This window comes from Kwoniella pini, chromosome 8 (genome assembly GCF_000512605.2).
Source record: "Kwoniella pini CBS 10737 chromosome 8, complete sequence".
Lineage (NCBI taxonomy): Eukaryota > Fungi > Basidiomycota > Tremellomycetes > Tremellales > Cryptococcaceae > Kwoniella > Kwoniella pini.
The window spans coordinates 445,430-467,518 of record NC_091723.1 but is presented as its reverse complement, the minus strand read 5'-3'; the positions used below and the strand labels follow the sequence as shown (position 1 = coordinate 467,518).

The 22,089-nt window shown below is 38.1% G+C and overlaps 8 protein-coding genes across 8 annotated transcripts; 5 read left to right on the top strand and 3 right to left on the bottom strand.

Moving 5' to 3' along the window:
- Window positions 1–957: 957 nt before the first annotated feature.
- I206_105925 (uncharacterized protein) lies at window positions 958–1,774 on the bottom strand (the record flags this gene model as incomplete). The annotated part of the gene is made up of 4 exons (XM_070203213.1): window positions 958–1,026; window positions 1,314–1,418; window positions 1,585–1,650; window positions 1,736–1,774. 4 exons carry the CDS (start codon window positions 1,772–1,774, stop codon window positions 958–960), a joined length of 279 nt encoding a protein of 92 aa, XP_070059314.1.
- Window positions 1,775–2,220: 446 nt separating this feature from the next.
- Window positions 2,221–3,708, top strand: I206_105924 (uncharacterized protein; the record flags this gene model as incomplete). Its single annotated transcript, XM_019156477.1, has 8 exons — window positions 2,221–2,308; window positions 2,414–2,489; window positions 2,574–2,728; window positions 2,790–2,805; window positions 2,929–3,198; window positions 3,308–3,399; window positions 3,480–3,547; window positions 3,604–3,708. 8 exons carry the CDS (start codon window positions 2,221–2,223, stop codon window positions 3,706–3,708), a joined length of 870 nt encoding a protein of 289 aa, XP_019010279.1.
- Window positions 3,709–4,008: 300 nt separating this feature from the next.
- Window positions 4,009–6,134, bottom strand: I206_105923 (uncharacterized protein; the record flags this gene model as incomplete). Its single annotated transcript, XM_019156476.1, has 3 exons — window positions 4,009–5,340; window positions 5,398–5,681; window positions 5,756–6,134. 3 exons carry the CDS (start codon window positions 6,132–6,134, stop codon window positions 4,009–4,011), a joined length of 1,995 nt encoding a protein of 664 aa, XP_019010278.1.
- Window positions 6,135–6,715: 581 nt separating this feature from the next.
- On the top strand, window positions 6,716–8,567 carry I206_105922 (uncharacterized protein; the record flags this gene model as incomplete). Its single annotated transcript, XM_070203212.1, has 6 exons — window positions 6,716–7,108; window positions 7,169–7,264; window positions 7,335–7,502; window positions 7,585–7,737; window positions 7,830–8,143; window positions 8,195–8,567. The coding sequence occupies 6 exons, from the start codon at window positions 6,716–6,718 to the stop codon at window positions 8,565–8,567; spliced, it is 1,497 nt and encodes a 498-aa protein (XP_070059313.1).
- Window positions 8,568–9,988: 1,421 nt separating this feature from the next.
- On the top strand, window positions 9,989–12,378 carry I206_105921 (uncharacterized protein; the record flags this gene model as incomplete). The annotated part of the gene is made up of 9 exons (XM_019156474.1): window positions 9,989–10,000; window positions 10,062–10,131; window positions 10,196–10,248; window positions 10,334–10,528; window positions 10,630–10,724; window positions 10,788–10,937; window positions 11,014–11,079; window positions 11,159–11,223; window positions 11,294–12,378. 9 exons carry the CDS (start codon window positions 9,989–9,991, stop codon window positions 12,376–12,378), a joined length of 1,791 nt encoding a protein of 596 aa, XP_019010276.1.
- Window positions 12,379–13,124: 746 nt separating this feature from the next.
- Window positions 13,125–15,540, top strand: I206_105920 (uncharacterized protein; the record flags this gene model as incomplete). Its single annotated transcript, XM_070203211.1, has 10 exons — window positions 13,125–13,136; window positions 13,209–13,287; window positions 13,419–13,486; window positions 13,541–13,622; window positions 13,718–13,827; window positions 13,893–13,981; window positions 14,041–14,190; window positions 14,269–14,334; window positions 14,407–14,471; window positions 14,537–15,540. The coding sequence occupies 10 exons, from the start codon at window positions 13,125–13,127 to the stop codon at window positions 15,538–15,540; spliced, it is 1,725 nt and encodes a 574-aa protein (XP_070059312.1).
- A 483-nt stretch (window positions 15,541–16,023) lies between these two features.
- On the top strand, window positions 16,024–17,455 carry I206_105919 (uncharacterized protein; the record flags this gene model as incomplete). The annotated part of the gene is made up of 6 exons (XM_019156472.1): window positions 16,024–16,173; window positions 16,370–16,520; window positions 16,609–16,736; window positions 16,810–16,941; window positions 17,012–17,310; window positions 17,407–17,455. The coding sequence occupies 6 exons, from the start codon at window positions 16,024–16,026 to the stop codon at window positions 17,453–17,455; spliced, it is 909 nt and encodes a 302-aa protein (XP_019010274.1).
- A 245-nt stretch (window positions 17,456–17,700) lies between these two features.
- Window positions 17,701–21,890, bottom strand: I206_105918 (uncharacterized protein; the record flags this gene model as incomplete). The annotated part of the gene is made up of 14 exons (XM_070203210.1): window positions 17,701–18,106; window positions 18,171–18,228; window positions 18,297–18,423; window positions 18,486–18,560; window positions 18,626–18,789; window positions 18,842–18,930; window positions 18,991–19,091; window positions 19,149–19,222; window positions 19,290–19,613; window positions 19,680–19,854; window positions 19,923–20,013; window positions 20,080–20,708; window positions 20,789–21,587; window positions 21,682–21,890. The coding sequence occupies 14 exons, from the start codon at window positions 21,888–21,890 to the stop codon at window positions 17,701–17,703; spliced, it is 3,321 nt and encodes a 1,106-aa protein (XP_070059311.1).
- Between the last annotated feature and the right edge of the window lie 199 nt (window positions 21,891–22,089).

Here is a 22,089-nt window from a genome sequence, read left to right as displayed (position 1 = left end):
AAACGCTCCTCCACACACGATTGGATGATCCGGTAATCTCAGTAACAATGAAATTTTGTTTATCCTTTTGCTCTGCTTCTGACTTGTAATCAATTACATGCATACCTTGCAATACAATTTGAGAATGTACTCAAGCTGCAATCAAGATTTACAGTTCATGAAGTTTAAAGTATATCAATTATTCAGGACTATTCTTATATTTCCCCACTTTTCAGAACTTACAGGCGGTATTGTCCGTATTTTCTGGAAAACAAAATGATGTTGTTTGCATTAAATTCTGACCTTTTTCGCGTATTTACGTTGATTACTCCGTTCAAAAAAGAGATATCATAAGATATCAACGTGATGTAATCATCCTCTTGCAAACTAAGAAAAACAGTTGAGCATTCCCTTCAATTTACCAATGCACGATTGTAAGAGATCTACACGTAGGCGATAAGTTTAGAAAGATCTGCGTAATATGACTAATGACAGACTACTAAGTTCTATTACCGCATTTAATACGGATCTGAGTAGCAGAATGCGCAGGTATGTCGCTTTGATCGGACTAGCACGGCGTTCATTCGAACTCGATAATGATTGAGACCGAGAATTGCGGAGTCAGTAGATTTCATAAGAATGAGTTCCATTTAGTTCGTCTTTGTTTACACTGCTAAATGGCTTTCACACCGCACACGTTGTACCTCTCGCATAATGGTACAGGAAGGCTTGGTACGGCGAACAAGCCATCAAGGAACGAAGATCGTCATCGATCGAGACTAGGGAGTAATTCTGCGGATCATTCTGACAATTCATCAGACCTATATCTGCTATAAACGGCTTTGCACTTATACATTCTGGAATCGACTACGTCTGACCGTAAACAATGGCTGATCATTGTAGCTTTTTCAGCTTAGCCAGTTCTGTCTCTTTGTTTCCAACCGAAGAAACCTTGAGAAAAGTATCGATTAATATCTCTTACATCTCTTCCCACCTTGTCAAATCCATAGGTTTAGCCAATCTAGGAACGACGTATGGGTCGAATGTCTGTGACGCATCTCACATATATTAGCGAAATTCGATTTCCACAATAACGGATTATTCCAAAGTCCGCGATATCGGATGAATAAAGGGGAAAGCAAATGAGACTTACCTTCCAATACTATGAGCATCGATACAAAGGTGAAAGTCAGCTCATGAGACTACGAATAGACGTAGGGTGGGAAGGACGTATGATAAATACTGTATGATTTACAGGCAATTTCAAGATGACAGGAAATTCAGATAGGATGACTAAGAGGAGAAGGAGGTGAATTCGAGAGACAAAAACGCACAGGATTGTTCAAATGGTATTCTTGAGAAGATTCTTTTTCATATCGCTCAACAATGCAGAATTTAGTAGCATCTTTAGGATCTTGCATGACATGCCAATCGAGAGTCTATGAAAGGTCAAAAGTCAACCAAGATTATTCTGTGGTTCATTATTGTGCCATGTAGCAACTAATCAGAGGTTATTCACGCCAGTATGCGAGTGATGTGGAATTATTTACATAGCAGAAGTCTTAAGATGCTCTTATCTTGGATCGGAACACAATTTCAACTCACCTCTTTGTCCTTTCTATATACCGAAGCTGCTTCCACAAGCTTAGCTTTGACTTCTTCTACCTTGTCCTGCGAATTCGAACATCATGTCACGTCAGCTCAGCTCACTCTTTCTCGAAGCAACCTAGAGGAGAATCATATAAGTCCAACTCACAGGAAGGGATTGAAGGTGAACGACGATAGTATATACCATTTTGGTTGATTTTTCAGTATAGATTAATTCAGAGGATGAAGGGAAAACAGTTAAGATATATACACAATGATAGACAGATATCAAGATCGGGAAGAGAATAAAGGAGTCATAATTCGAAGGAAAGATGCTCTGTCTAGTACAATTCCAATTTTGACTTGATACAGAGTAATAAAAATAAGCGAGCGGCATTGCCTGGAGACCCCAAATCCCAACGTCATAATGTTATATTACCGCTTAAAAGGAACAAAGCAAGGGGATCAATTAACTTGTAAAGGGAAAAGTCATTCGGGTAGTAACAAGGCTTGGTTTAACCGGGTCAACAAGCTACCTATACAATTATTTCTTCGCAAATACACGTCGACCCGGTAAATACTTGTAGCGATTGCAACAGCATTAAAATCACTATCAATTTTGTAAAGATTGAAGGAAGCTGAACCATATCAACAATGCTCAGCTCAGGAAGCCACAAGGCCAATGCCAGTAATGTGTTTCGTCAGGATCTCTTCAAAGGCAAAATCCTTTTCTGTACGGGAGGTCAGTTTAGTCTCCGGGCGAATATGTAGAGTCGGCGGTAGCGACATCAGCTATATTGCAAGTCTCGAGAGTTCCAACCAGCTGAAACGACTGTTTCTGCCTCAGGTAGGAGTGGGATATGTTACCAGATTGTAGAAACCATGATGTCCCATGGTGTAGATGCCGTTATAGTTGGAAGAGAGTGAGTATGAAAAGAATTACATTTCACTGGTTTTGTACCCTATGCAGACATGATGACGAGCTGAATGTAAAATTAATCACCTAGTGCGAAAGGATTAGCTGAATCTGCTCAAGCTCTTGAAAAATCAACCGGTCAAAGGTGTTTACCAGCTTCAGCGGACGTAAGAGACCCTAAACAAATGGAACAAGCTGTCAAGCAGACGATCGAAAAATTCGGTAGAATTGATTTTGTAATTTGTGGTGAGTTTGAATACGGACGAATGGAACAATGGCATGAAATTAATGGCGACTATATTTGTAGGAGCTGCTGGGAATTTGTGAGTATCCTAATGTATCACCCCGCCTCTATTTTTTCCAATTACTTGATTTTGCACGATCCCATCGATCATGTGCTAGTTATTGGTTGTGCTCCAAGCAAGCTTGTATTGACTCTTCCTCAGTTTAGCTCCCATTTCTTCATTGTCTACGAACGCCTTTAAAACAGTTATCGATATCGACTTATTAGGAACATATAATACTATCAAAGCCACAATTGCCCATATTAGAAAATCAAAAGGATCTTATATTCACATATCAGCTACATTACATTATCGTGGTTTACCATATCAAGCTCATGTATCTGCTGCTAAAGCTGGAGTTGATGCTTTGAGTAGTGTATTGGCTGTAGAAGAAGGACCAAGGGGTGTTAGAAGTAATGTTATCGCTCCAGGGTAAGTCTTTTCCAATATTTATTAATTCACCAAATATGAAAACCACTCGTATATTCCGTACTACAATCAAAGGATGATTATGAATGATGCTAAATCAAATTTCAAAAAGTCCAATAGGAAATACTGAAGGAATGTCAAGATTAACTCCAAAAGGATGGAAACCTGAAAATGATATACCATTAGGTAGGATGGGTAATACATGTAAGTTTTTAAAACAACCTTGTTTTCCAAAAATCGAAATTTAATTTTCAGACTTATGCTGAATGTATTGACCAATGTAGCCGATATTGCAAATGCGGCTGTATTTTTATTTTCACCAGCTGCAAGCTACATAACAGGTACAATTACAGTAAGTTCATCTTTTAAAGATCTACACTGGATATACTTATATAGAATTTCAAATAGGTAGTTGATGGTGGTGAACATCATATCAGACAAATGTCATTACCTTATCCTCAATCTTTATTAGATCCGGAGAGTGTTAAAAATTTAATCAAGGGTAAATTGTAATTTAAATGTAAATGCAAATGTATATTTTAGCGATTGTAGTAGATCTTCACAAAGTTCTTCTAAATATTTCTATTGTATGATCGAAGATATTTCTGTGAAACTTATCAAATATATCTCTTCCAGATATATTTGATTTCTAAAAAATACTAATTCATTTCAACAATATTTTCCAAATAATAACAAAAATTACAAATTAAATAATCAAAATCATTCCATTAATCTATCAATCAAAAAAATCAATTCGAAAAAAACATTTAACCTTTCTTCATTAAAATATTAATTATAGGTTTTTATATTTATTTATTTCTTATACATAGCAGGAATAGGTTTTGCCCAAATAACAGTTTGTTTTCTACTATTTAAATAAATTAAATCATCTTCTATTTGTTTTTTTAAATTTTTATCATAAATTAAAAATTCTTTTTGTTTTTGATTTTTTTCAATTAATTCATTAAATTTATTTCTTTCAATTGATCTTAAATTACTTAATTTTCCAGGTGTATGACCTTTTAAAGGTATTGTTAAATTTAAATTTAAATTTAAATTTGTTTTTTCAATTAATTTTCCTTTTCCTTTTTCTTCAAATAATGAATTATTATTTTTAGTAGAATTATTTGATGATAATCTCTCAAATACATTTTTTCTTTCATTTAAATTTTTAACTCTTTCTATTGATTTTATTGATATAGGTTGACTTGAATTTGAAATTAAATGTCCTTTTCCAGGTGGAGGTAATTTTGATATTGCTTTCGAAGCGAAAGTTGAAGGTTTGATTGACAAAGGTCGATCAATTCCCTTTTTAATCGAAGATGATGATGAAGATGATGAAGAGGAACTTTGTATATTTGATTTTGTGGTTGGTTGTAATGCGATAGATTTACTTTTCACATTTGTCGATACAGATGAAGATGATTTATCACGTATGTTTCGGTCAGATCGAATATGCAAAGACCGAGAGAAAGGAATTGGTTTTGTTAAACCTCTCATTCTCTGTACATTCTTTACTGTATTCGTTCCTCGATTCAGCTTATTCGATTGATTGACCTGGACTTGTTCTTGAGTTGCTGCTTCGATTTTCGAACGTTCTTGACCAAGCTGAATTTCAGATTTGTATAATTCTTCATATTCCTCGAAGCGTACTGTATCTTCAGGATCATCCTCTTGATCATTAATGGACACCTCTTCATTCCTTAGAGAGCTGGAGGAAGTTGATCGATTGAGTAAATTGGAAAAAAAGTCAACTACCTTGTCCGACATCGAAGACCTCCTAGATCTTGACAATCCCGCTTCGTCAACACCGTCGTAATTGACGCTTGACTTTTGCGTATGAGAAGACAAAGCTTCTGAAACGCTGGATGATAGTGAGAATGGAGAATCGTGACGAATAGATGCAGAAGCCTCGTGAGGTATCTCATTGACAGTATCCATATTTTGAACTATCGAAGACGCGGCAACACACGCGGAGGTATTCAGAGGTAATCGATTCTGCTGTTTAGCTTCTGCGGCAGTCTCGTTTGATGTATGTATGATTGAACGGGGGATGAGAACGTCTGATTTTGCGAGGTACCTTGATAAAGCTGAAGTTTGCTGTTCACCTGAGTTTTCCTGTATTCGAGAAGTGGTATCGTTGTCCTAGCTCGCTATCAGCCTTAAGAATGGAATGTCTCTGCAGACAAAAGGGCGTCTTACATTCAAGATTCTCCCACGGTCAATGGTGCAACCATCCATATCATGCTGTTTCAACTGATTTTGCAATCCAGCCTTCAATCTTGAACTAGCCGTATTTTTGGGTAATTTTGCTATTTTTGGTGGTACAGGTAGCTTGGAAGATGATGGTTGGACGAGACGAGGAATATGAGAGTATGTTTGAGATATGTAGAGGTCATTCAGATTACCAGAGGACGAGCGTCGAAGAGAATCGCTTAATCGTCGATTATATAAATCGTCGTCTTTCTTTTCGCGAGGTGGCTTAGCTAGAGAACAAGAGCATATCAATGATTGACCTGACGCATTTGCACAAGTTGGTAGCAGCTGGATAATGTCTTACTCTTTTTATATGGTCCAGCAACTGGTATGAGTGACTGACTACCCTCTCTCTTATGCGTGTGAGATACTATAGGCTTATATGGAGGGACTTCAGCATTGAGGTTGGTATTGTCTGCTGTCCTCGCTTGTTCAACATCTGATATATCGTATCGCGTTTCTTCTTCTGGTAAATAATCACCTAGATCTAACGATGTATCCACCGGCGTATTCCCTTTCTTGGTTTCGATCACTGAAGGCTTATCATCTGCCCAACCAATTGAATCATTTCCCATATCTTCGCCCAAACTAACGTCAAATATGGGTTGAACATCTATCAATAATGACTCATCTTGAAAGCGCGGTAAGCCAACCCAAGGGGTTTGAGGAGGTTGTCTTGACATATTGTCGTGGAGTGGGGTTTTAAGACAGAATATGACAATTAAGAGACGATTGCCTAATTAAATACTCCAGAACATTAGCCTTATTTGGTTCGAAAGTAAAGTAAAATCAGTCGGGTCGCGTTTTGTAATTCAGGGATGGTTGTTGTTCTCATTTCGCCTTTAAGTGGAGGGTCGGATTAAGGAATTCATCTTTCTTCTTTCAGCAAACTCCCTCGTACTGACGCATATGAATCAGTTGATGCATATTTATTGATCTACTCATGCATCCTGCGATGTAATGAGAAAATGGGATCATGTCACTAAGTTATGAAAGATGAATGATTTGTTGAGTGAATACAGTATTTCTACTTACGGCGTGGTCTTGGCAGAACTGACCTGGAGTTTTTTTCTGGTAGATCGGATGTATGGATAATGACGTAGGATACCCGGTTTTTGGTCTTAGAAGCGACTTTTCCTTTTTCCAAATCGATCCATCGAATCTACCTGGATATAAATAAAATATATATCAGATCTCATTTGGGTTAGAATGCATGTTTGATTTGATATTTGTCTAGATTCAACAGTTTAATTGACGAGTCAAGATGCTTGTCTTATTTCTTCTTCCTCTCTTACCATTGATCGCATCTTTACCTTCTCAACAACCTTTTTCAATTAATACTAGTCATGAAGGTAGAATTAATCCTCTTAAACACCTTTCAGCAATTTCACCATTTTTCATTCCTACTGAAAAACCAACTCCATTACCTGAACAATGTGAATTAGATCGTGTATCTTTACTAATTAGACATTCAAGTATAATGGGAAATGATGAAGAATATGAAGAAACTATGAAACCTTTTATTGAAAAAATTTATAATTTAGATAAATCAAAATTACCTAAAAATGGAGAATGGAAATTTTTAAAAGATTGGAAATCACCTATAAATGAAGATACTTTAGAAGTCGTTTCTCCTCAAGGTAAAAAAGATGCTAAAGTAAGTTTTAAATGTGGATTTTTTCTATATATATAAAAAATCAACTAACAAGCTTTATAGTTTTTGGGTAAATATATAAGAAAAACATATTCACCTTTATTCCCTTCGAGGAAAAAGACAACCACAAAAAAAGATAAGAACAAGACACCTTACAAGGTAAATCATTTTTTCACATCACTATTTGTGATACATCGTTTGGGCATTAGCTGATTCGTTTAAAATACAGATTTGGACAGCTAGTTCAACCAGAGATATCGATACTGCTAAATCGTATATTAAAGGAGGTTTTCCTTCACATCAATCGGGACCTGACGGTGAAGGTGATGGAGAAGTAGTACAATTGATTCAAGTACCCAATAAAGCAAAAGATTGGGATAGATCCTTGACACCTCACGTGAGTTGACTAAATATCAGTGAGATTGTGTCACAACGAACATGAGCTTAAAGCTGATCAATTTGGCTGGCGATGTTCATAGAAAGCTTGCGATACTTTCGATAAAAAGCCTTCGCTTGAACCTGCCAACAAATGGTTAGCTGTATACGCACCAAAAGTAATTGATAGGTTGAGAGGAGTTATTCCCGAGGTTGCGAATGAATTGGTCGATCAAGATATCTTGGCTATGCAAATGGTGAGTGATCCAGAATTCTCTTGCTTCCTTTGATCTTGAGTATTCCTCGTAATTTGTATGCGAGTTTGCTGATCAATCGATACATTTTATAGTTGTGTGGTTATGAAACCATCGCTACTGGGTCTTCCCAATTTTGTCACCTGTTCACAGATGAAGAATGGTTAGATGTAGAATACTACTTCGATGTGCGGTTCCATTACATGATGGGATACGGTTCTCATTTATCACCATACCTCGGTATGCCTTGGGTAAAAACTGCCAAACACCTTTTGGAAGGTAAAGATACAGAAGGTTCAGATGGAGGTAAAGGTCATAAATCTACCGATGATGGGACATTGGGTACTTTTAAGAAGGGACCTAAATTACCTGAGCCAAAACTTCCACCAAATGCAACTCATACCCAATTGTAAGTCATTCAAAATATCTTTGATACTTTCCGAGCTAAAGACAAGTATAGGTTACATCCATCATTCACTCATCGAGAATCTCCAGCCTTCGTAGCTGTTTTCTTGAACTTATTCAACTCTTCTTCTCATACTCACCCTTCATCCGAGACCCCTCCTTTAGATCATAGAGTAGATGATAGAGCATGGAGAACAAGTCATTTAGTATCTTTCCTCGGTCATGTTGCTTTAGAACGTTATCATTGTAAAGGCAAGAAGCACGGCGATGCAGGAGATTACGTTAGAGCAGTTGTCAACGGAAGAGTCGAGAAAATGAGTGGATGTGAAGATGGTTTGCAACAAGGTTGTAAATGGGAGACTTTTGATAAATGGGTGGATGAACGAGCTGAACGATGGAGTGATTGGGAAAGTGTTTGTGAGAAGTAGGTAGAGAATCATGCGCATTTGGTGCAATCGACAAAAGGCGAGTGAAGGATTGATGAAAACGCCGGCTGAAAATCTTATCAATATTCTGTAGAATACTTAGAGATGATTGAGGGAATATAATGGACCTTCAATCTTATTTATACTTAATTCTTGCTTCCATCCGGTTATATAGCTTTTTTCAACTCGTAGGATCGGCACTGTACCAATAAATCATTCATGTCTCAATAAACATCTTATACAATATAGTCACAATTATATGCATATACCCTGAAGGATTGGGCTCTTGAATGTTGCTATATACTCGCAAACGGCAACCGCATTGAATTTTGACATTTGTGCTACATGGTTCTGGTTCGGAAGCTTATCAAGCTATAACCCCGAATTTAAGCAGGTTTTTACCCTGATCTAAATCAATTCGATCATTTGTTCCTATATTCACATAGGTACTCGTAAATATACAAGGTTGAAATCCCGAAGCATGTGAAAGAATAGTCAAGAACAGCCTTGTGAAACGTACCGAACAATATTCTATGGGAACAATAAGAGAGAGAAGATGTGATAACCTTACGGAAAATTGAGGTACCGCTTTTTTATAAGGTACACTGTACAAAGATTATATAAAGAGGATTTAGTATTAACTACCCCACTTCGGCTTACTCGGGCAGGTACTTCTTTTTTCTCTCTTTTTACTTTCCCTATGAATTTTTACGGGTAAGGTGAAGTATGCTTATAGATTCTCATTGAGCTTAGGAATAGAGTAAAGGTGAAGGGGAAGTTGAGATGTAAGCATTTTAGCATCTCGTTGTTGAATCAATTTTATCAATTTGGAACAATCACCTGAAACCATCTCAACAAACGCTTTGACCTTTCAATATATATCAAATCAAATCAATCAATCAATCAATTAATTTCGCACAGATCACTTTGTTGCCAGAGTAATACCCCTTTTAACTTTTGCTGTGTAGCATATCATACATTCGATCTTAAAAATAACGCATATACTACCTTCTATCATTTATAGCTTTCGTCATCTTCAGCATCGTCACATTAGCTATTTCCGCTGATCAACTCCACTCCATTCGTTTGAACCTGGGGAACCTTCTTTATAAGGAAGTAATCGTTATCGTTCTTTGCGAGAATCGGTCACCTAGTAACGGACACGAAATAGGGGACGAAAGGAATACAACGTTGGAAGACCACTGCATTGTTATATTGTAGATCAGGCAGTGAAGATACATTCTAAATAAGGGACACTCATCATTGCACATTCTCATCTCAACTGTTCGCATTAGTATTCTTTTCTGGTAGGAGGGAATAGGAAGATTGCTTGTGCTTCGACGAAATCACATCTTCGGATCAATAGTCTTGATTTGCCGAGAGGAATTGATCGTTTTCTAATTTTGAAAAGTGGAAAAGTCAAAATGAACATTACAGTGAGTAGAACTATAATAATATACCTATATGATACTGATTATTCGTCCCACTTGACATCAGATCGACGACGCTTCTCCCCAGTTCCAATATTATTCTGCAAACAACACTTGGTCAAGAAACCACGTAGGAGGTAAGTCGAAGTTTGGGATTTGAGTGTCCAGTAATCCGTCCATCGACTGAAATTGTGTGTACAGATGATCTAACTTCGAAGTACTTCAAACAAACATTCCGAGCTACTTTCACTGAAGTGAGTAACACGTTTCAAGCCATTTTGGCCTGTTTGATCAGCGTTTCAATTTGATCGTCAAAGCTGAAATTCATTTGCTTGATAGGGAGATTATGTCACTTTAACTTTTAATGGAACTGCTATTGCTATCTATGGAGCTAAAAGGGCCAATCATGGATATTATTCAACACAATTGGATGGAGGTACCATACAATTTCAGAATGGAAATTCGTTGAATCCTCAAATACAAGCTTTGATATATCAAGCTGCAGGTTTAAGGGCGGATCAAGAACATACCATCGTGGGTGATATTCATTTATTGTTATCGAACACGAAAAATGCAATTCTTGTCTTGGATATATGTGAATAGCAAAAGAATATTGCTGATCATCGTTTTGACAGACATTGAAAAACACGCCCTCCAAGAATAATATCGCGCCTAAACCAGGAGACGAGTGGTGGTTCGATATTGATTTCGCTGTTGTCACTGTCCCGACGTAAGTCTCATATCGTTGACAATTGAAGTGTATGATGGAGCTGATTATGAGTTTCGGTTTCAGGCAAGGAGAAGTATTCACGACAACCTACGATGATTCTTCATCTGCCGTTGAATACTTTGGATCTGGTTGGGCTCAAGGAAACCCAAATAAAGATTATTACAACACCACTGCGCGAGTAAGTAATAAACCAACCGATCTGATGAGATTATCGTAAGTCGAGATAGTCTTCCTATCTGAGGGGTGTTGAATGATTGGAGTAAAATACTGAATTTAATTTCTCAAAAAGATTCAACGGATCCAGTATACAAGTGTTTGGTGGTCTATATACGGATCACGGAAATTATTCAATCGTGTAAGTTTGTTTAATCGCCCCTAAGTTTCGCAATTTCCCGTGGAGAATATTGCTTACCTGAAGTATCATTGTCAAACAGCCTTGATAACGGTTCTGAACAAAAATATAATGGTACTTACTTCCAACTTGAACCTCAAACTCCATGTACGTCCTCCATCCCGCCTGCTTGATGGTCCATATGTCTCGCTTGCTGATTAGAAGTGCCTCTATCCAGTGTATACCGCTAGTAACCTGACTGATGGCCCGCACACTCTGCAAATGATCAATCTTGGAGGCACAGCAGGCAACTTTCTAGATTTTGACTATGCAGTGGTCAATTCCACTATCAACCCGTCCGGTCAAACGCATAATACAACAGGTACCAATACTACCTCGTCAAACTCGGGCGCGGACCACTCAAGCAGTAGTTCAAGCAATGTAGGACCGATTGTAGGAGGAGTTGTCGGAGGTGTAGTTGGACTGGCACTGGTGTGCATTTTAGCCTGGTTCCTGTTCCGCCGTAAACAACATAAGAATAAAGAAGGCTATCCATATCCCATGAAAAGTAAAGAACCCCTGGATCTCAACGGTGAAGAAGTCAAACCTTTCCAGCACCCCGATAATCAATATCATGATCCAACGCGGACAGATTCGACCAGTTCGAACGGAGATGAGAGCTATAATACTCAAGGATATCCAAATCAAAGGTCGATTAATGGACGACCTCTTAATCCGTCTTCTTCAGCGAGAGAAATGGACCAGACTAATACACCCTTCTTAACTGCGATTCCACCTCCACCATCCTCAAATGCTACTTCATATCCACGTTCAATTATTCCACCTTCATCAATCGGTAGATCGCCTACTGTGGTAGGAGGAGAGGAAGGTTATCAAAATCCCTTCAATGCCCCTTCTTCCGCTACATTTGGCCATCGATCGAACTCGAATTCTGGTCATATAGATCCAATAACCCCGCCTCCTCCGCCAGTATCATCTACGAGAAGTACGAAATCGCCAGGAGTGAATCTACCTTTCACTGCATTACCACCTATACCCTCATCTACTTTGTCCGATGACCCATTATCTTCGAATGAAGATACTTATCCATCTTTACCTCAAGCACCTTTTGCTAATCAGGCAGGAGAAAGAAATAGAAGGTCATCAATAGCTTCGGGTCAAAGGATGTTTGTTCCAGGTAGAGAACAAGATATGGGACCTTTAGGAATAAATCATGATGAAGATGAGGATTTTGGAACATTGCCACCGGATTATCAACAAGCTACTGAACCCTTACCCGGTCAAAGACCGCAACAAAGGTAACAATTGAATTTGATATTTTAGTTCGAGGGATAGATTGTTTGTCACGAGGTTTACTTCTCATGTGGATTTTGTAAATTGCTTTCCAGTCTGTTAAATCATTCAACTTATCATTCCTTTTGTATATTTATGCATGATTTTGGTGAAAGTCGGAAGTAAAATAATCAGGTACCATTCATCGTGTTGATCTTTTGAATCCAGACCGTACGTAGTTTATGTTGTTTGTTCAAACATCTGTTTTGACATTTTCAGCCCCTTGATTGTGTGTGGAGTGTAAGAGAGTGTATACGCACCACAACATGATGATTTTTGGCTCATTTGACGATATTCGATATTTTAAGCTCGGACAATCAGGCGAAAGACTTTCGATTGTTAGGTACTGACCCTAATCAAATTGTTGAAACAGATCAAAATGTCATTCCTGAAGAAGGCTCAATTCCTTTGAATTTTACAGTAAATTGTAGATGATGTGTCAAAGGGATAGGTAAGAAAGAAAGGTTCTCATGGATTTACTTGATTTTTAATATGATTTATTTTGATTTATTGGGATTACTGTAGTTGAACTGAATTTTTCCTATCATCTTGTGATTGTTATTATATCTATAATTGAGATTCAAATAATCTGATATTGATAAAAGTAGAAGCATTAACACCATAATTCGAGAAAGGAAAACAAGATAAAAAGTGAAATGACACAATTTTCTCGGTTATATAGATGTAAAGAGGTATAAAATAATAATAAAATTGAAATGAACATTGTTGTAAGTTTATGTCGATTATAAAATATATTTAGCCTAACTTGACCAAACCGATACTGATGATGTTGATAAAAGATTGATGATGCTTCACCTCAAGTTAAATATTATCTTGGAGATCCATTAAATGTAGGATGGATAGTAGAACACACTCCAAGCAAGTGCTTTTTCCCCCATTAATCTCATATATATATATATATATGATTCCAAAACATTATCATGAATATGGTATACAATGAGCTATAAATGCTAATTGTAAGGTGTTTTTTTTTTTTTTGGAAATTATAGAATCCAAATATCCGGATAATCAAAGTGGAAAATATAGCGAATCAACATTTCATGGTACTTTTGGAGAAGTAAGTTAATTTCTGTTGAAAATATTGCTGCTAATTATTTGATGTCAATTGAAGGGTGATTATATGGAATATAAATTTAATGGAACTGGAATTACAATTTATGGAGCTAAAAGGCCAAATCATGGTGTTTATGGTAGTGAGTACTTGTTAATTTTTGTTTAGAATTGAGACGAGTTATGCATTAAAATTTAATGATACGCAAGAATACTAAATACTATGTTATTCTTTCAGTCAAAGTAGACGATATACCAGAAGAAAGGTATGATGGAAAGGGAGATGATGTTTTTCAGGCAATTTTATACCAAAGGATGGGTTTAGATGAAAAAGTAGAACATACAATTGTGAGTCTGCAAGATGCTTATGCTATGAATATGATAAAGCACTGCTGAGTCTCAAATTAAATCAGAGAGTTACAAATTATCCTTCTGCTACTCAAAATAAAACAGATGAGGATGTTTGGCTGGATATCGATCATCTAATAATTACACATACCATGTGAGTTGAATTAGTATCCTATATATCATAAATTGTGTAAGCTCAAGAATCAATGTCAGACCTTCTACCATGTATACAACTTATATAGACGATTCCTCATCCATGATACAATATGATTCCAATTGGATTTCTTACGGATATGGTACGGGTGGTTATTATAATCTGACAGATCATATGTCTTCAACCACTGGATCATCAATGGAGTTCAAGTAAGTTCGAATGCGACATTTCACTGTCATGCCACTTGATACTTGATAAGGAATTAGTGTAATGATGATGGCGAATAGATTTAACGGCTCATCTATTCAACTTTATGGAGGTATCAACAACGATCATGGCGATTATGGTATCAGGTGTGACAGCATTTCATCATCTCTTCTATGGCTTGCCATTTGGCTAATGTTGAAATGTGGTTGATGTAACAGTCTGGACGGACGTGAAGACGAAATCTTCGACGCCAATAATTGGCAAATGGTATATCAAGTACCCCGTAAGTATACATTCCTTTATAGCTAATGATTCGACCGTGTTGACCTCATACCCACAATACGATAGTGTATACGGTATCTGGTCTAGCAGAAGGTGAACATACAATAAGGATAACCAATCATGGTCAATCAAATAACAACGTATTGGGTTTTGATTACGCAATAGTCAATTCAAGTGTAAGACCTGATGACCAGACAAGCTCGATGACAACAATCACTTCGTCTATAGCCAATGGAGAAACTGCCTTGCCCAGTGGAAATGGAAATAGCGTAGCCAGTAGCACGAGTCTCAAGATTCCAGCTTTGGCGGGTGGTATAGCAGGAGGAGTGGTGGTTTTAGCTTTGTTAGTTGTCATTGGAGTATGGTATTTCAAGAGAAAAAAGCAAACAACACAGGTAGATCGTTATTATTCAGAAGGATATCGACCAGGGAACGCTTCGACAGGAAGACTCGATCTCGTAGGTAGTGATGTTCCATCGACCTCCAAAGGAACCTATGGGAATTCAGCATGGACAAGCCAAAATAGTCGGTCAGCTGGAACCTCGAACAATCATAATAGGGCTATGGGTAATTTCAATAACAATCCTTCACACAATATGGCATCAATATCGAGCGGATCTCCCATCACACTTTCCAGCGAGACCAATATCCGCGAGGCGTCACAGCCTCATCATCCTTTTCTTAGTGATATACCCTCACCACCGACTTCTTCTTCTAGATCGAATGAAACAAGGGAACGTTTTTCGCCTTCTCAAACAGTCCAACATCAAAGATACGATACATCAATATCGCCCTCAGAGTATATCTCCCCAGTATCAACCACTTCAGAAATGTTATTACAACGCACTTTCGGATCCCCTACTGAGTCTAATCCTTCACCCTCTTCAGTTGGCCATTCAAGAACGCTCACAAATACCTCATCGCCAATTGAGAATGGTACGACTCCGAGAACGATCAGAGATAAAGATAATACTGTTTTACCTCATACTGCAAATCATGCAGGACCCAAGCCACCTTATTCACAATCTCAATCTCGCCGTGCTATAGAAAGTGGTTTCGCTTGGGGATGAAATTTTACATGCATTTGGATCTTATTCTTCTTTTGTTTTTTACGATTTGACCCATTAAGAAATCTACCCATTGTGAAATCTCGGAAGTCAATCTCTTGCCGGTATGCGAATTGCAAGATTCTGATGATCTTTACCTTCGCGTGTCACATTGAGATTAGTTCGGTACCGTTGGAGCAACAAAGACACGTAGAACAAATTCTAATATGCATAAGTAAAGCTTATGAATAATGATGATTGCTTGGTTTGTAAGAGTGTGAAGCCAATGTGATGATGGATTAATTGGCTGAAACATCCGATGTTATGTTTATTACGTCATTCACTGCAACAGCGTGGTTAACCGGTGCTAGGTATAGCATTATTGACAAAGGATAGTTCACTCCATCTCATTTTACAAATTTGCATGGACAGCCTTTGTCCCTTCGAAATATTAGATTAGTCCTTTGCCACTCAATCCACTGTCTCAACAGGAAAATTCATAGCAATATGAGCACTCAGACCGAAACCAGACCTTCCCCTGGAACGGATGTTCAACCTAGAGTCATAGATGAGAATACAGATTTATCCACTTTGACTGATCAGGAAATAATGAGATTGATGGAAGGTATGGATCATCAACAAGAACAGCTTGATAAGGTGAGATTGCACGCTGCTGTCATCGCTCCTTTGCGTTCCGCTCTCTCTATCCTCTATCCAAAACAGATGCGAATAACCGCAAATCTAAACGATAATTTGTATCCTCATTCTTTGCTTCCTTCATCCAAGGGAACTCCCAGAACGAAGTACAGGGCTTCCGGAAGCTGACAGATATTTATGTGCATCGACGCCATAGCCATTGATCAGTACACCTGTACCTTTATCGGTTATACGCCAAGAATATGAGAAGGGTTCGAGTATGATATTGAAGAAGCTAGATTGGTTAGCTCAAAATGGCTGGGACCAAGTCTGGAGAGCAAGAGGTGATGGTGATTGCTTTTACCGATGTAAGCCAACTAAGCATTTTTAATATAAAGTGTGATCAATCACAATCTGAATTTACAGTACAACTCCGCTAATATTTCTACTCTTTAGCTTTCACCCTAGCATACCTGGTTAGAATACTGCATTCTTCCGATCCTCAACTTGAGGCCAATATAGCGTATGAAGCAATACAAAGGGCCTTACCAGCAATGGAAGAGGTGAATTTCCAAAAAGATCTCGTAAGTTTTGTTATCCGAGCTTCCTAGCTTTCGAAGATTGCCCAGAATTCCAAGCTGATAGGAAAATGATCAGTACGAAGAATTTTTAGATCCCTTATTGGTATTAATCAGGTCATTTGCTGAAGGAGGAGACGATTCAACATCAACCGAATATGGAATCGTACAGGCTTTACAAGATCCAGAAAGATCAAACTGTATAGTAGTTGTAGGTTTTTTTTAGTTTTTTCCCTTTCGAAGAAGCTGGAGTTAAAACAATATGAAATCCCTTTTTTTAGGCATTAAGATTAATAACTTCTTCATATATTCGAACACATTCTGAATTATTTTCACCATTCCTTTTATCTCCTACAACTTTTTTACCTTTATCAACTGATGAATTTTGTAAATCAGAAGTTGAACCTTGTGGAAAAGAAGCTGATCATGCTCAAATTATGGCATTAGCTGAATCTTTAAATATTGGAATTAGAATTGCTTATTTAGATAAATCAGATTTATCAACTTCAGATGCTATAAATTGGGTTGAATTTGGAAAAGATACTACTGAACAAGGTAGACCTTTAACATTACTTTATAGGTAAATTCACCTTCCTTTTTTTTTTTTTTTTTTTTTTTTCGCGAGATGGAAGTTTTGACTGATCGAATGTTTTTTTGTTTATCTATTTGATGATAGACCTGGTCATTATGATGTTGTTACAAAAGATGTATTACCTCAAATTTAGATACTTTTTTCTAGAAGAATTAAGTAATTATAATGATAACGAATTTAATGCGTAATGTAATGTAATCTGAATAGCGGAAAAGGAAATACTTAGCATAGATCAGAATAAAATATCTAGAAAACAAAATAATTCATGTCGATGTATTATTCCTTTAGGTGATCTGTAAATGAAATTCATGAAATCGAAATAAGAGCACAAACTGATGATTACAGCATTTTGCATGTTGAATAACCTTGAATAGCCTTTCATCGTCCAGGGATATTACCCTTTAAAGCTCTAAGCATCTCACTACCACTTCTAGGTACTGGATTCGTTTCAAATTCTTCACTTGCGCCTCTACTCCTTCTTCTATTATTACCAAGTCCTAATTCAGATCGTAATCTACTATAAACCGGTTCCGAACGAACAGTTTCATTATCGTTTCTTCCTATACTCATCAATCCCGGCGATAATTGACCTTCGTCTAAATTCCGATTCCGCTCTAATCGCTTATGATCAAATTGAGAAAAAGTATCTGAGTTAGGTGTGACCCTTCGACCTGATGTAGTCCATGATGAGATTCGTTGCGATGGTGTATAGACGCGTAAGCCAAACGATGGTTGTCGATCAGCTGTGATCGTTGTAGACGGTCTTGATCTTCCTCTTATTCGCCTTTACGAAGTAAGCAGATTATCAGCTTGATTAGTACACGACACGTTGGTTGAAAGCAGCTTACCTGGCATTAAGAGCTGCTCTATGAGCAGTTGCATCTCGCCAAGATTGGAATGCCTCGGCTGATTGAGTTTATCAAAAGGTCAGTCTGATGGCTTCGGCATTGCGATTTGGTAAAGATCTAGCTTACACAACAATTTCCTATCTCTATCCTTCTGTAGTTCATCTGCCCTTCGTTTCCTCGCCAAGGCTACAAGCCATACATGCAAAGCTTCTCGCTTCAATCGCGTCGAGTCGGCAGATATGCCAGGTAAAATCTACAGGATATATCAGCCAATTAAGCGATATGCAATGTGAAAGACGATAAACTCAAACTTACATCTGTCGAAGCTTTCCATTTATCCATAACTCCATACAAGATGACATTCTCATGTAAGAAAGCGACTTCTTTTTCCTACAAAGCAAATCAGCCTTGATACGGAGTAAGAATAACAAGTGTAGCTGAGATGCCATACTTACAATCTCCTGCAATGCTCTCTCTCTCCTTTTACCATACCATCTATCGAAGACACCCCTCACTAGCTTCTCATCACGCTCGTTAAGACAGGTTTCAGCTGTAAGACGCAATCTCTTATGTCTTTTGGTCCTACCTCTCCACGACCTGAATATTCTCCGTAGATTTTCTGGTAGGACTGTCAATAACACATTCGCAAAGATGGTATCAGCAAGACTCACCGAGTTCACGTATTTCAAATGTATCATCCGCTTTCTTCTGGTTATCGCGTAGTACAGCTAATCGACCTTGCCAATGAACGAATAATTTGCTGATGTAGCGATTTAGCTATATTACCATCGCATCGTACATCAAGACCGACATCGCTTACCTCGTTACGTGGTCATTCCTCGCTCGAGTTATTCGCAATTCACGATCTTTAATCTCGATAACTAGATTTGTCCACTTATCGAGCGATTTCTTGAGGGTTATCTATGATTTGATTGTGAGTGAATCAATCAATGATACGTTATCAGTTGACAAGCTTACTTGGTTGTTATATCGCTGCATGGCTGCCTCTCTTCGATGAAGATCCCGGTACTTCAAAGTCAGATGTCTCCATGCTACGTGCAGCAGCAAATGATCAGCCTTATCTTTGCTTAACACAACAACAACTAATAGCTTGCTCACTATTAAAAGTCTCTTGAATGGTCTGTTTGTTTCTCTTGTCAATCCATTTTGCAGCTTTCCGCTTAGCATCCTCGCTTCGCCAAACCTTGAAAGCGCTCCTTAGGAGGAAGAATGCATGTGCTTTGTCGGCTAGGCCACGATTGATCTGTACGATGGCGGTAGAGTTTTGCCACTTGTTTATGACTCTCAATTGCAAGGTCTTTTCGTAAACCAGCACCGCTCGTAAATGATCAGTCTGATGAGCTGACGCTATTGATCGCCAACGTGAAAAAGCTTTCTGTAGAGCGAGTCTCTGTTTTTGGTCTTCAAAGCCATTTGCCATATCTGTTTCGGTCTTTTGATCAGCCTCGTGCAAAGCACGCAAAACAATGGCAAACTCATTAAACCCACTATCTAGCTGTACCAGACCGGTCTGCCTATTTTTCCATTTCACCCATGTCTGTTCCTGCAATCTCTTGTCTTTTGCTCGCATCAAGAGTCTTCCCCACGACTCCAGTTTCCACTTCTTCATACTCCTATCCATGAGTCCAGTCTCGTCGAAGATGACAGCTTTGCGTTCCATCATCTGTTTGTACATCAGTAGCTGTAACTTCGAGCTTGCGACCAAAGTGAATAATGAAAAGTTCAGCTTACTTTCTGGTTCCGCCTTGCTATTTTCCATTTATCTATAGTCATCAATAATAGCCTTCTCGTATCAAAAATCGAAGATTGTTTGGCTTGCCAGCTGAAACTCCGTTAGTTAGACCAACCAGCCGCAATATCAATCAGTAAATAAATCGTTATGACCCACCTGTATGTACGCCAATTGTCCAATACTTCCCTCATAATATCAGTATCACGTTTTTGCCTAATCTCATCCTCTTTAGGCTGCATGAAACTCTTTTTTCGCCAATGTGTAAACAGTTTCCGTATTTTCGTTTGTTGTATATCATGGAGAATCAAGTTGTAATCTCGTTGTTTCATGGCAAGATAATACCATTCTTCGAAGAAATCCCAAGTTAGACGTTGTTTTTCGTCCAACTCTGCAAGTTTACCCCGAGTTTCAATTCGCCAATATGACAAATATCGTTTCAGCAGCTTTCCATTACGTTTTTGAATGAATTCAAATTCCTTCTCCGCCATATCAATCTTCCATTTTTCGGTCCTTCTCCTCTCTGCAACCGTTTTCCACTTATCAAATAGTTCTCGTATTTCTATCAATCTCCTTTCATCTGCCCATTTGCTTTCGAGCATGTCAAGTCGATGATCTTTTAACCTTTCAGCCCAAGTCTTGAAAACCTTCAATTTGAGGGATAAACGGCGATGACGATCCGCCGTTCCGGGCAAAGATAGCTGATGTTGGGTAGCCTTTGACCATTTCTCGAGCATTTGACGTAGAAGTAGATTATTACGTGCAATAGGAATGTTCTTGTATGTTACCTGATAATTTGAGTGATCAGTACCAAAATTAGTAAGATTTTAGCAAGAGAAAGGAGTATGCTGGAATAAGATGGCCTCACGCGATAAAATTCAGAAGTCTTGAACCACATATCCCAACATCTACCTAAAAGTCCTAATCTGTAAAAGTCGTCTGCCTTTCCCTCCATAAGTTTTCTATCACTTTCTTGGATCTCATCAATCCTATCCACCCACGTAGATCCATTGTCAATGATCGGTGAATGAGATTTACCTTTGGGATTTATAAGGCCAAGCGCAGAGAAATCTTCTGTAGTCTCTTCTAATGCTTGACTGACATCCGATACTGAATATACCGGCAGATTCAGTATATCATGAGTTTGTTGGTATTTAGGTGATTTCAACACAGGTGTTGAAGTTCTAATCGGAGGATCAAATTCAAGCAGATCGTCAGATTTGTTATGCAAGTCAAATGATTGTTCAGGTGTATATCCGACTAAAGACCTTGATTCATTTCTACTATGTCCTGATTTTCCATTATACCGCTTCGCAATCTCTTTTCTCGGACTGGGTCGAAAGTCGTTGACTAGACTTTGTTGGCCTTGACCGTCATTGGAAGCGGCAAACCCTTCATCTATGTCTGAAGAAGCTGATGCTAAGAACGGTACTCTTGCTCGGAGAAATGGTAATTGAGATTGAGAGAATGAACGATCTGGCCCCGAATGGCTTGTTTCAGTCGCATATACTGTCTTTTTCTCTGGTGTGTAAGTGGGATGAATGACTGAAGAGGGGTTCTGGGTAGCTTTCCATATTGACCATTTATCCCCCCATGTCGGGGCTTTCATCACCCCTACTTTTAGTAATAGTCCATAATATGTTGAATCGTTTGTGGGTGATATACCACTATACATGAATGTATCAGTCACACCTTGACCATTAGTGAGGAGGAAGAAAGCCTTCGTCTCTGATCTTCACCCAAGATTGAAAGTCTACTCACTGTTCCTGCAATACTTCAGTATAAGGCCTAAATATTTGAGGGAAAGAAGTCGCGTATTTCCCCCTTTCAAAGATGATTTCCAGTATTTCTAGATCTAAATTCGCTAGTAAGGATGTCGAGTCAGTCAAGGTGGATTTTGACCTCGTAGAGGATGATGAGTAGGCCAGCATTAAATTAGTCAGCGAGGCATATTGATTCTTCGCTACCATCTAATGAACGAGATATTAATCACGATGATAAAAACAATAACAAACCTTTGTATGGTACGTGATTAACACGCGACTTTGATCATATCATCTAGTACTGCCCTGAGAATTCAACAATACTTGAAGCGTGTCATCTCCTGTTATTTATCGCTCATCTCCTAATGACTATTCACAAGATACTGAATAAATCTCGAATAAATAT